Source organism: Carcharodon carcharias, chromosome 4 (assembly GCF_017639515.1).
Source record: "Carcharodon carcharias isolate sCarCar2 chromosome 4, sCarCar2.pri, whole genome shotgun sequence".
Lineage (NCBI taxonomy): Eukaryota > Metazoa > Chordata > Chondrichthyes > Lamniformes > Lamnidae > Carcharodon > Carcharodon carcharias.
This window is the reverse complement of record NC_054470.1, coordinates 34,458,208-34,471,279: the sequence shown is the minus strand read 5'-3', so window position 1 is coordinate 34,471,279 and position 13,072 is coordinate 34,458,208. Positions and strand designations below refer to the sequence as shown.

General features: G+C 40.4%; 1 protein-coding gene across 3 annotated transcripts in view; it reads left to right on the top strand.

Moving 5' to 3' along the window:
• The window catches only part of LOC121277499 (iron-sulfur cluster assembly 1 homolog, mitochondrial-like), a 71,511-nt gene extending 58,696 nt beyond the window's left edge, over nucleotides 1–12,815 (top strand). For all 3 annotated transcript variants that reach the window (XM_041187056.1, XM_041187057.1, XM_041187055.1), the window contains 2 exons: nucleotides 1,766–2,327; nucleotides 12,550–12,815. In XM_041187056.1, coding sequence (XP_041042990.1) covers nucleotides 1,766–2,327; nucleotides 12,550–12,749 — 762 coding nt within the window. In that variant the 3' untranslated portion in view covers nucleotides 12,750–12,815. The remainder of the gene's footprint in view (nucleotides 1–1,765; nucleotides 2,328–12,549) is intronic.
• Nucleotides 12,816–13,072: the final 257 nt, after the last annotated feature.

Sequence of the window (13,072 nt, the reverse complement as noted above, 5' to 3'; positions counted from 1 at the left end):
AAATAAAGGGTACAATTCTAAAGGAGGTACAGAAGCAAAGGAACCTGGGGGTGCATAAATCATTGAAGGTGGCAGGACAGGTTGAGAGAGCAGTTAATAAAGCAAACAACATTCTGGGCTTTGTCAATACAGGCATAGAATACAAAAGCATGGAAGTTATGTTAAACCTGTATGAAACATAGGTTTGGCATCAACTGGAGTATTGCGTCTAGTTCTGAGCACCGCACTTTTTGGGAAGGATGTGAAAGCATTAGAGAAGGTGCAGAAAAGATTCATGAGAATGATTCCAGGGATTAGGGACTTCAGTTATGTAGAAAAATTGGAAAAACTGGGGCTATTCTCCTTGAAGAAGAGACGGTTGAGAGGAGACTTGATAGAGGTATTCAAAATCATGAGAGGCCAGGACAGAGTAGATAAGAAAAAACTGTTCCCATTGATGGAAAAATCGAGAACCAGAGGTCACAGATTTAAGGTAATTGACAAAAGAAGCAATGCTGACAAGAGGACAAACCTTTTCATTCAGCAAGTGTTAGGACCTGGAATGCACTGCCTGAGAGTGTGGTGCAGTCAGAGTCAGCTGAGGCTTTCAAAAGGGAATTGAATCATTATCTGAAATGGAAAATTTGCAAGGATATGGGGAAAAGGCAGGAGAGTGGCTCTAGGTAAATTGCTCCTTCAGAGGACCAGCAGATACACAACAGGCCAAATGGACTCCTCCTGTGCTGTAACCAGTCCATGATTCTATAGGCACTTGAGGAATTGGATTTTACAGGGTTTTGGACAAAAAGTGGGAATGTGGGATTATGCAAGCACTCTTTCAAATAGCCAGTGCAGGCAAGATGGACTGAATAGCCTCCTTCAATGCTATCAGTTTCTGTGTTTCTACTGGCAGAATTTTGTCCTTGTCAGGCAGGCTTGGTGGGGATGGGTGGGGGTGGTCAAGAAGCTGACTGCCGCCTGTGATCGAGGCCCACCCAGTGTGAAACACAAGTGGCAGCGCTCAGCATGGCCTCTGGGGTGGTGGGGGAGGAGGGCGAGTGTGGTGAGTGTAAACTTTGCGCATGTGCGCGAGTGCACGCTTGAGAGTCTCCCTGAGGCACAGAGCTGCCTCAGGGAGATGAAGTTTTTTTTTAAATTAAAAGAAATAAAAAATGCTATAAAATATTTCACCTTGAGTGACCCTGTCACATGAGCGGGGACATGTTATTAATTACAGTTAAAAATTTTTATTTTATTTTTATTTGCACTAGGAAATCTCATCCAACCCATGCATGAGGTTTCCTAGAAAGTGCAAAAATTGCTTGGCCTGTTCACCCACCTGTCAACTGGAAGGTTGGATGGGCAGTGAAAAATTTATTTTAATTACATCGTTAATGGCCTTAATAGGCCTTTTAATTGTTGATGGGCACGCGCTAGAGTTGGCAGCACACCCGCGAACTGAAATATCGCCCGACTGCGTGTTGGCGTTGAGACACTTGCCCGATGTCAATGCACGGTATTTTACGATCAAGCGGGTTGGGCGTGCGCACACCTGCCGAGGTAAAAATTTTGCCCTATGAAGATTATCCCACCCAAGTGCATGTCTCCCAGATGGCTAGGCATTAGGATGAAATTTCTTATAAGTTGTACATGGGCTAGTTGCCAGGTGACCTAACAAGATGGCAGAATTCCACAGCTAGTATGAGAGATTTGCAATCTCAAAAAGAAAATTACATAGCTATCAAGATTTTAGTTAATGGCAATCCTGCTGTCTTTTTTTCCTTAGGTATCAGAATTATTACTTGCCATTGAAAGCTTAAGCAAGGAATGGATGAAGTCTCACAATGAACAGAAGCATGTGAAGAAAATAGCAGAAGCACACAGGCTCCAATTACCCAATATGGAGCTGTCAGCTACCAATGAGAATCAGCATATAAAAACTGCAAAATCGCCAGAACGTAGCAATATTAGTTCTGGCTCATCCAAAAGATTTACATTTACAAAATGGCCTCAACAAAGCATTTTTGAATGCAAGTTGGATGCAAAACCTCTAAATTGGAACATAGACACAAAACTGCAAGTTAATAGAAAACCAAAGCTTGTATGTAATTGGCCCCAAAAACCTAAATTAGATCATCTATTTGACCGAGGCATTATTTCACCAAAGAAGAAATATTTGAATATATTTGATGGAGAATACTTTCACCAATCTCACTTAATACCATTTCAACCAGAAAAAAGTAGAAAGCAAAGACCAGGTGCTGAAAAGACACGTCAAGTCGGAAGCCCATGTCCAAACATGAAGTCAATTCTAATTCGTCGCCGAATTCAACAGTCAGTATTAGCAGGTAAGCTATTGCTATAAAACATAGGACTGATTTTCCTCTGTCTCCCTTGGTCCCTCCCTCCCCATAATCATGCATCAGACAAACATGTTGTAGTAGAGGTGCCCTGTGCCTGCTGAGGAAGGAGTGGGTGAAGATGTCCTGACACTGATCATTTGCACAGCCTGAGTGCTAGCAGAGGTCCACTTCTTGAGAGCAAATAGTTGGGTACACCAGCAAATTTAACAGGTCTCCTGGGCTTCTGAACACGAACATTAGAGCAGAAACATCTTCAGCCCAAAGACGAAGTTACAAACAAAGGAAATAACTTATCTTTAGCAAACCTCCTTCTTGAGAGTGCCTCAGAAGCACCTGTTTCCAGTCCACACATGTAACTCTCAGAATCACAGAATTGTTATGGTATAGAAGGAGACTATTCGGCCCATCGTGTCTGTACCGGCTCTCTGAGCATTTTAACTTAGTGCCAAGCTCCTGCCTTTTCCCCGTAACCCTGCACATTGTTTCTATTTAAATAATCATCCAATGCCCTCTTGAGTGCCTCAGTTGAACCTGCCTCCACCACACTTGCAGGCAGTGCATCCCAAACCCTAACTACTCACTGTGTGAAAAGGCTTTTTCTCACCTCACATATACTTCGTGTGCAAAATACCCTGAAGTTATGCCCTCTGGTTCTCGATCCATTTACAAGCATCTACTCTGTCCAGACCCCTCATGATTTTGAAAACTTCTATCAAGTCTCCTCTTAGCCTTCTCCTCTCTAAGGAAAACAGTCCCAATTGTTCCAATCTTTGCTCATAACTCAAGTCTCTCATCCATGGAACTATTCTTGTAAACCTCTTCTGCACTGTCTCCAATGCGTTCGCATCCTTCCTGTAGGGTGGCACCCAGAACTGTACACAATACTCCAGCTGAGGTCTAACCAGTGACTTAATAAATTCATCATAACCTCCCTGCTTTTGTACTCTATGCCCCTATTAATGATGCCTAGAAACTGGTACAAACCACATCACCATCTCTTTCAGCACAATCCAAGAGCATGAATGGAAAAGTAAAGTTGGAGGATTGGCTAAGTCCTCACTTCCTCACCTTAGTAGCATGCCAATGCTAGGTCTGCACTTATTGTAGAAGCATAATAGTACTACCAATTTTGGGAACCCACAGAAATTCCAAGGCAATGTGGTGTAGTGGAAACCTAAAGTACTAGAACATTCTCCCAGATGACTTTTGTCCCTTGTGTCCTTGGAGCTCAAGGGAATTTCTTGTGGCACCTCTGCCTGCTCCAGATCTTTGTCCTTTTCTACTGGCCCATGTTAGTGTTTATGCTCTACATGAGCCTTTTTCCAGCCTACTTCATCTTACCTTGTCAACATATTCTTTCTGTTTTGTATTTTTAATTTGCTCCTGTAAGCTCCCAGCTTGGCTCTGCTCCATCTCCTTGCCATATCCTCACGATTGTCCAAGTCTGTCCTCAGCCTCCAGCTTCTGCCCTGACATACAAATCTAATTGATAATCCTAGATGCTGCTCTTGCTTCTACTCTAATTATAGGAACATCTGATGCAGATTCAAAGTAGTTTTATTTTGACCGTGCTAGTGCCCTGACCATTCATTTCTAACTTTTTATTTTGTGTTGATTTCACCATTAAGTTTCACATCAATTTTAGTACTACTTATACCCTTTACTGAAACTCTTATTGATGCTGACATATCCAACTGAGAAACAGGAAAACTGAGATTGTAACATAAAATAGAAAATAATAATTCTAGAAAGAGAAAAATTAAAGGGAAAGTGTGATAAATAGATGAAATAGAGGAAAGGAAAGACATAAATGATGGAAGAATGAGGGGAGCAGAAAACAGTGAGGAAGTTTTTTTTGCATCATGTACTATTACATTTGACGATATGTGCTCTACTTTGCAATACAGTTTAGTGCAGCAATTGTGATCATTATTTTGGGTCTTTGCAGAGAGATAGATAAGCATGTAAATGTTGAAAAATATTTAGAGTAAACAGTCACATGTAAGTAATTTTTTTTATATACAGCGTTAACTGTTATACAGTGTAAATCTTCATCACTATCAGAATAGATTCTCAAGGAGCAATAAAACTTGCATTATGTTACAAAAGTGTAATAATTTTCATAATATTTTTCTGGTTTATTTTAAAGTAGGTTTATTGGGGGAGGGTTCTGTTTTTCTGTCTGTATGTGTGGTTTAATTACATTTTGTAGCAAGCAGACTGCAAATTGAAGTTATCAAAAGGAGTAAGGTGTAAAAGTGTCTTTGAAATGCTAAGTAGTAAACATGGTTGGGGTCTTAGCGCATAAGGCATGACAGGAATTTGCATTTTTAGATAGATGAAGGGGGATTTGTATTTCAAAGGGATTTTAGATTGTTTACAAATAGTCAGACAAGCAAGCTACGGAACGTGTTTATTTTTCTTGAGGGTTGCTGACAATATATAGTGACAACATGAAAGCTTTACATTATAAGGTAAAATTCCAAAGACATATGGAAACAATGGAATCCACAAATCAAAAAGGAGAAAAACATATATAAAGGAGAATGAAGCTATGTGTTGGGGGAAGGTATTGTAAGATCTAGCAGAAGTGTGTGAAGCCTTCAATATTTGTGCACAAGCCTGCTGTCTACAGAAACCGAAGCTGGAGAGAGCCATTTTGAATTCCACTGTCCAGGGTATTATGTTAATTTGCTGGATCTGTTTATAATCTATAATCTATTTTTGGATCGTTGCCTTAAAGGGGGTGTAACTGGAATTTTGGGAGTTCTTATAATAATAATTTGTAGTCCTGGGTATGTGCTTGAAATCTTCTCTTTGTTAATAAATATTTTAATTTAGTTTTTTAAAAAAATTTAAGGTCATGGTGGACTTATTATTTCTGAGTTCAGGGTACGCCTCTCAAAATAAATACAAATTGCGAAACTGTTGTGATAGCGCAATCAACTTTTCCTCGTGGATTTGATCTACCCAGTACACATCATCTGCCATGTCATAACAAATTGGGAGCTCGTCTGGGGTATTTGAAATTCCTTGATTGATTTGGACTTGGTGAATCTTAATGTTATGAGTACGAGAAGCACTTTGAATTCAGGTGTTGGTGTGAGGGATTTTTAAAGTGGTGAGAATGCAAAAACGGCTGTATCCGTAGCTAGTTTGTGGATAAGTTGCAGTTGAGGTTACCAGTAGGGGTGAAGAAAGCAGACATAGTTGAAGTGATAGCACTGCACTCGAAGTTGAAAATGATACCTGACGCTAATGAGTCACAGTTGGAGGCAGTGAGTCTTCAGTTACAAATGAAGAAGCTTGAATTTGAACAAGCAATGGAAATGAAAAAACTTGAACTAAAGGTAGCAGAAAAAGAAAAGGCAGAGAAAAAAACGGGGAAAGAAAGGGGAAAAGAAAGAGTATTTCAAAGAGAAATGAAAAGTGAAAACTTGATCTCCAGAGGGAAAAGTTAGCAATGGAGGAGAGGGTGAAGGAAAGAAACAGAGACCAGAATTTTCTGCTCGGCGAGTGGGGGCGGGGCATAAAACGATGCACGGTGACGTTGGGCGTGCATCCCGATGTCACCACGCGTCATTTAGATTTTCAGTTCGGCAGGCACACAGCTGAGTTGGCTGTGTGTCCACCGAACTGTCAAAGGTCTATTAAGGCCATTTAAAAACTAATTAAACTAATAAACTGAACTGCCTGTCCAACCTTAAGGTTGGCGGGCAGGCGAAGAGCCCAGGCGGCCTTCGCATTTTTCACGGAACCTCGTCCATGGGTGGGATGAGGTTTCATGAAGTGTTTAAAAATTGAGTAAAAATTTTTATAATTTTCATTGACACGTCCCAGCTCATGTGACACTGTCACATGGGGCGGGACATGTCTTAATTTTTTTCTTTTCTTTACTTAGATTTTTAAAACTTAAACTAACCTCTGTGCTTCAGGGAGATTTCTGCGCTCTTTCGCACACATGCAGGCCCCGACTCAGGGAACCCCCCGCCCAGCCCGCACAGGAGCGCTCAGTGCTTCCAGGCGCACGTCACGCCAGGTGGGCCTTAATTGGCATAATGGCGGTGCAGACCCAATCGGGGTCGCCGATCAGGTCCACGCCCACCCCTGCACAACCCCCCCATATTCTCCCCAGGGAGTACCAACTTAAAAAACTGGACCTAAAAAAGAGACCTCAGATGCTGAGGGAGGTTGTGATGATGAAAAAACTTTCAACCTAAAACCCAATGGGGAAATGTTTAAATTTGTGCAAGCCCATCTGAAATTTGAAGAAGGAGATGTAGAGGCTTTTTTTTTTATTTCTTTTGAGAAGGTAGTTAAATGGATGAAATGGCCACAGGAAAATTGGACTTTGTTTTTACAGCCTAGGTTAGTGGGTAGAGCTCATGAGATTTATGCTGGGACCCCAGCTATTCAAAATATATATTAATGATTTAGATGAGGGAACTAAATGTAATATCTCCAAATTTGCAGATGACACAAACCTGGGTGGGAGGGTGAGCTGTGAGGAGGATGCAGAGATGCTTCAGTGTGATTTGGACAAGCTGAGTGAATGGGCAAATGCATAGCAGATGTAGTATAATGTGGATAAATGTGACATTATCGACTTTGATAGCAAAAACAGGAAGGCAGGTTATTATCTGAATGGCTATAAATTGAAAGTGGGGAATGTGCAACAAACCTGGATGTCCTCATACACCAGTCGCTGAAGGTAAGCATGCAGGTGCAGCAGGCGGTAAGGAAGGCAAATGGTTTGTTGCCCTTCATGGCGAGAGGACTCAAGTACAGGAACAGGGATGTCTTGTTGCAATTATACAGGGCCTTGGTGAGACCACACCTGGAATATCGTGTGCAGTTTTGGTCACCTTATCTGAGGAAGGATGTTCTTGCTATAAAGGGAGTGCAGCGAAGGTTTACCAGACTGATCCCTGGGATGACGGGACTAACATATGAGGAGAGATTGAGTCAGTTAGGATTATATTTGCTGAAGGATGAGGGGGGTATCTCATAGAAACCTATAAAATTCTAACAGAACTAGACAAGGTAGATGCAGGAAGTATGTTCCTGATGGTGGGGGAGTTCAGAACCAGGGTTCACAGTCTGAGGATACGGGATAGACCATTTAGGACGGGGATGAGGAGAAATTTCTTCACCCAGAGAGTGGTGAGCCTGTGGAATTCGCTACCATAGAAAGTTGTTGAGGCCAAAACTTTGTATATTTTCAAGAAGAAGTTAGATATAGCTCTTGGGGCGAAATGGATCAAAGGGTATGGGGAGAAAGTGGGAGCAGGCTATTGAGTTGGATGATCAGCCATGATCGTAATGAATGGTGGAGCAGGCTCGAAGGGCCAAATGGCCTACTCCTGCTCCTATTTTCTATGTTTTTATGCTTCACTGTCAGAAGTGTTGGTGAATTATAATGCTTTAAAAAAGGTTATTTTGAGTGCAGATGAATTGATTCCTGAGGCATGCAGGCAGAAATTTAGGAATGTAAGGAAACAGCTGGATCAAACTTTTTTGAGTTTGAGAGAGTAAAGCAAAGTAATTTTGACCAATGGATATGGGCATTCAAGGTAGAGGCAATATATGCAGCTCTTAGAGAAGTAATTCTTTTGGAAGAATTTAAAGATTCTATTCCTTCACCAGTGAGAACTATCAGAGAGTTAAAATGGTAAGGGAAGCAGCAGATATAGCTGATGATTATGAGTTAGTTCATAGGTTTAAACATTTTTCCATCCCCCTTTTAAATTAGGGAAGGATAGAAAGTGGAAAGGTGAAAAGGTCAATCATCATGAAAGTGAAGGAGCAGGTGGAAATTCCCAAGAAGTTTTTTCTCAGACTAAAAAGAAAGGTGCTGAGAGTAGAAGTGACAATGTAATAAAGTGGGGCACATGCAGTCAACGTGTTGGAAATTACGGGAACAATCTGCTGCAATTATTGTAATGCAGAAAAGTTCTGGAAGTAAATGTACTGTGGGTTCTGAGATTCAGGCACAGGAAAAACCGGTGGTTTGAGTACTGGTAAAGCAGGAAGAATCAGTGATAAGTAAAGAAGTAGGAATGTGTTCACAAATTACCCAAAAGAGTTCTGAGAAACAGGCTACAGAAATGTTTGAAGGTTTTGTGTGTGAAGGGAAAGTCTTTCCATGTGTACAGGGTGGAGTAGGTAAAGATGTTAAAATTTTAAGAGACCCAGGGGCTAATCAATCCTTAGTGTATTAATGGGATAGTAATATTTGTTGGTCAGAGGGAATATTGCAGGAACAGGTGATAATAAGTGGGGTTCATGGAGGTGCTAAACCTATTCCTTTGTGGAAGGTAAATTTAAAGAGTGAGTGGCAAACAGGCAAAGTGACTGTTGGAGTGGTGGAAAAATTGCCCATTGCAGGAGTTCAATTTATTTTAGGCAATGATATAACTGGGTCACAGATGTGGATGATGCCTATGGTAGTTGCAGAAAATGTTGCAGAAAGAGCTTGGGATTGTTTGCAGATTGTGTGATAACAAGATCACAAGCTCACAGGTTGAAACAGGAAGAAGAGGAAGTTACAAGGGAGGGAAAAATTATTGAAGTTCAATTATCTGATGCTTTTTTTGATAAGATCGTTCAGGAAGAAAGAATGGGAAAGAATGTGGCTGAAGTGTTTAGCTCAAAGCAGTTGCTAGAGTTACAGCAAAAGGATCCATAAATAAAACAGTCATATCAGGCAGCTTACTCAGAAATAAAGGCAGAGTGATTTCCAGAATGTTATTACCTTAAGGGTAATGTGTAAATGAGAAAGTGATGACCACATCAGGTTTCAGCAGATGAAAGATGGATGGAAGTGCATCAGATTGTTATACCATTTGGATATAGAAATGAGATACTGAGAATAGCTCATGAAATCCCAATGGAATTAGAAAGACACAGGCAAAAATGCAAAAGCTTTTTTATTGACCTGGATTGCATAGAGATGTAGGCAAATTCTGTAGAACATGTCACACATGTCAGGTGATAGGGAAACCAAGCAGTGATTCAGCCAGCAACTATATTACCAATTCAAGCATTTGAAGAACCATTTACTAGAGTCACAATTGATTGTGTTGGACACCTCCCTAAGACTAAAAATGGAAATCAGCACTTGCTGACAATAATAGATATGTCTACAAGGTTTCCTGAATGGTACCTTTGAGAAATATTATAACAAAGAGAATTGTGGAAGAGTTGACTGAAATATTTTTACAAGATATGGTATACCAAAAGAAATACAATGGGGAGAATTTTTCCTATAGCAGGCAGGCTGAGCAGGAGTGGGCTTGGGCAGGCACGGAGCCAATTGCTGCCAGTGCTTGGCTACACCCAAGTAAAATGGCAGCACGCCCCCAACTGGGGGTGCCGACCGGGAACCCACCCACCTGCAGCCGCTCCCGCAAGTTCCCCCCGACAGGGGGAAAATGTTGGCCCAAATCACTTTGACACTTGTCTGGAAGGTAACTCAATATTTCATTTAAATTTTTAAGCACACCCTCTTTATCTAATTTGATTAGAGCAAAATCAATTTCAGAATCCTTCATTCCTACCGCCTTCTCCTTATCTAACATCACTAATGCCTCCTTTTGGTCCTCTTCCCTGCCAAAGGTTGGACAGGCAAGTCCATTAATGGTTTCAATTAGTTTTCTAATAGCCTTAATAGGCCATTGACAGGTTGGTGGGGGACGCCACCCTGCATCATTTTACATGTCGGTGAGCGGGCCCTGCCCCCGCTCACCAAACAGAAGATTCTACTCTTGGAGAAGCTATTGCAGTCCCACAAAGCTATTTGTGGGAATAAGCTGGGGAGGACAAATTTAGCTACACATAATGTGGGTGTAGAAGTTTCATCTTCAACAAGGCAACATCCTCATAGATTAAATCCAGCAACATTATCAAAAATACGGAAAGAAATTGAATTCATGCTTTGAAATGTCATCACTGAGTCTAGTTGCAGTAATTGGAGTTCGCCTATTGTGGTGGTACCGAAATCAGATGGAAAACAAAGACTGTGAGCAAAATTTCACTCATGTCGGGCGGACTCAGCGGGGACAGTTGGAAAGCTGACTGCTGCCCGTGGTCAGGACCAGAAGGCAATTTCATGCTGGCAGGCCAATTTGAGCAGCAGCGCTCAGCACTGCCTGTGCGGGCAAGGTAGGGGTGTGAGGGCGAGCAGGTGCACGCGCCTTCACACATGCATGTGAGTGCAAGCTTCATAATCTCCCTAAGGCACAGAGCTTCCTCAGGGAGATGAAGACATATGAAAAAAATAACAATGTAATGAAACATGTCCCCTCTTTGCCATATGAGCAGAGACATGTTATTAATGAAAAATTAAAGTTTTTATTTTATTTTTATTTGCTTATGGAATCCCACAACTGGATGCTCTTATATACATGATTGATGTGTTATATTCTGTTGCCTGCTTAAGTAGCTCTATTGGGAATGCTTAAGTTTTGAGTCTCAAGGAGATGTAACAAGAGAAGTGGAAAGATAAAGACTTGTAAAATAAAAATCAAATTAATAATTCAAAGTCAATAATTTTCATAGAAAAGGCACTACAAATGAGTATATTCTTTAAAAATTGGGGTGGTGGGTAGTGGAAGGAAGGTTTGCTTTAAACAGAAGTTCTGAATCCCCTGGATCGCACTTGAGCCAAAACCTGTGCTTGTTATAGTACAGATCTTATTGTCAGGAACTTAAACCCACATTTCCTATTGTTCATTTGTCTATGCTGGGGTAAAAACCATCATAAAATATGTGAATTTGATGTTTTCCAGTTTCTGTATTCTAAGTGGATAAACCTTGGCTTTGCTTAATTAATTCCAATAAAATAGATAAAACTATACACCAATATGCTATATTTTTTACTTTATTGCATACTTATTTAAATAATCAAACTTGCTAATAATTTAATCTTTGCTGTCATCAATGTTGCTGCTCGATAAGTGCATCCAATTCTGGAACCCAAATATGAACCTGTGGAAATCAGAGTTAATTAGTAGTTATAACTGGAACACAAAGTTTCACTCAACCATCCTTATAATTTTATTGCTGCACTGGACCAGTACTTACTAAATTAAATATATTTTCAAAATCTCTTCCACCCAATGCATCGATCTGTAACTCAGAAGTTCTCATGATAGCGAAGAAGCAAGCGATTGTAAGAACAGTAATTCTAGAAAATTTCAAGAAACTTCATGAGCACACCTCTTGAGAAGTTACAACATTTGCACAAATACAGCTTTATGGAGAATGCTATGGATCTTGCATTTTATGTATTCAGGTTGAATGCTAAGTTAAGTTGATGGGTCATTGTAAGGAACTTGATGAAGTATTTGAATCTCTAGGGCAGGCATTACAGTTTTTATTCAATTAATTATTTTATTTAAAATTCTTTATGATCAAGGAGGTATCAATAATTACCACAAAAGCATTTTTCCTTTTTTAAAAAGGTTACAGACCTAAAAATTGAAATGCACACTGATATCAGGTGACATTGTTTCTTTCACATAAATTTGGGGGGGCTAAATTTATGCCAGTGCAATGCTGACGTAAATGCAGAAACTCTGCATTTTTGTATGGTGGCTGCATTATATAAATGAGCAGCAGAGGGTATCAGTGAATATATCATGCAACTGATGCAAATTTTCTTTAATTTGTTCTGGATTTAGGCGTCACTGGCTGGGCCAGCATTTGTTGCCCATCCTTAATTGTCCTTGAAAAGGTATTGGTGAGCCGCTTTCTTGGTATATCCACAGTGCTGTTGGGAAGAGAGTTTCAGTATTTTGACCCAGCGACAGTGAAGGAGCAGCGATACAATCCCAATGATCAATGAAATTCAGCCATAGTGAGATCTTGATATAAACTTGATTTATATCAAATGGGCCAAATTAGTTGAGGATGGGGTGGGAGGGGAAAGGAAAACATCATAACTTCATTCTGAAGCTATAGTTACACCAAAATCTTTCAGGAACTTCCAGGCCAGTATATTTATTTAATGAATAAATTCCCTCATGTGTGGGGGAGGGTTCTGCTAATTAGCTGTGACAGCTTCAGCAGAAGATTGACAGAAGGTTAAATAGATTGAGTGTAAGCTTTCCACTGATCTGACACTGAAATTAGTGTGCCCAATCAGGAGAACAGCAGAGGAAATTCCCAGTGTTCTCTCAATTAATGTGTTTATATTCACTTTCAGGGACAATACATTATGAACCCTTCATTGACTTAAAGGACCTACAGTGGAAGCTATATAAAGGAGCTGTGAGAAGAGAACCTAAGGTGTTAATGGATGAACATAAATGTAAATTACACCCCATCCTAACAGGGAGACAGCACAAAGAAGCTCTTCCTGTTCCTTTGATCTGCAAAGGCAACAAATACATAGAAGCATTCTAGAAGCACAAGTGTGACCTAATCTCTTGCTGTTTTTTTGAGTAGCTAATAAATCATGATTCTTTGAAATTCTGAATTGTTTGCTGAGCTCCTGATTATTATAAACTGAAGAACATCTCATGCACCTGTAAGCTATTGGAATATATCTGTGACATATTTTATGCACTGGGTAACTGATTGCAAGGCTGCAAAGTTAATACTAATTTTTCCAGGACCGGTGGTTCAGGCAATGAGTGGCTGAGCCATCCAGACTGAAAAAAGTCACACATTTGATTCCCAGTGTATGCTGAGTTAACTGATCTAGTATAAATGGTCTTAATCTCCTC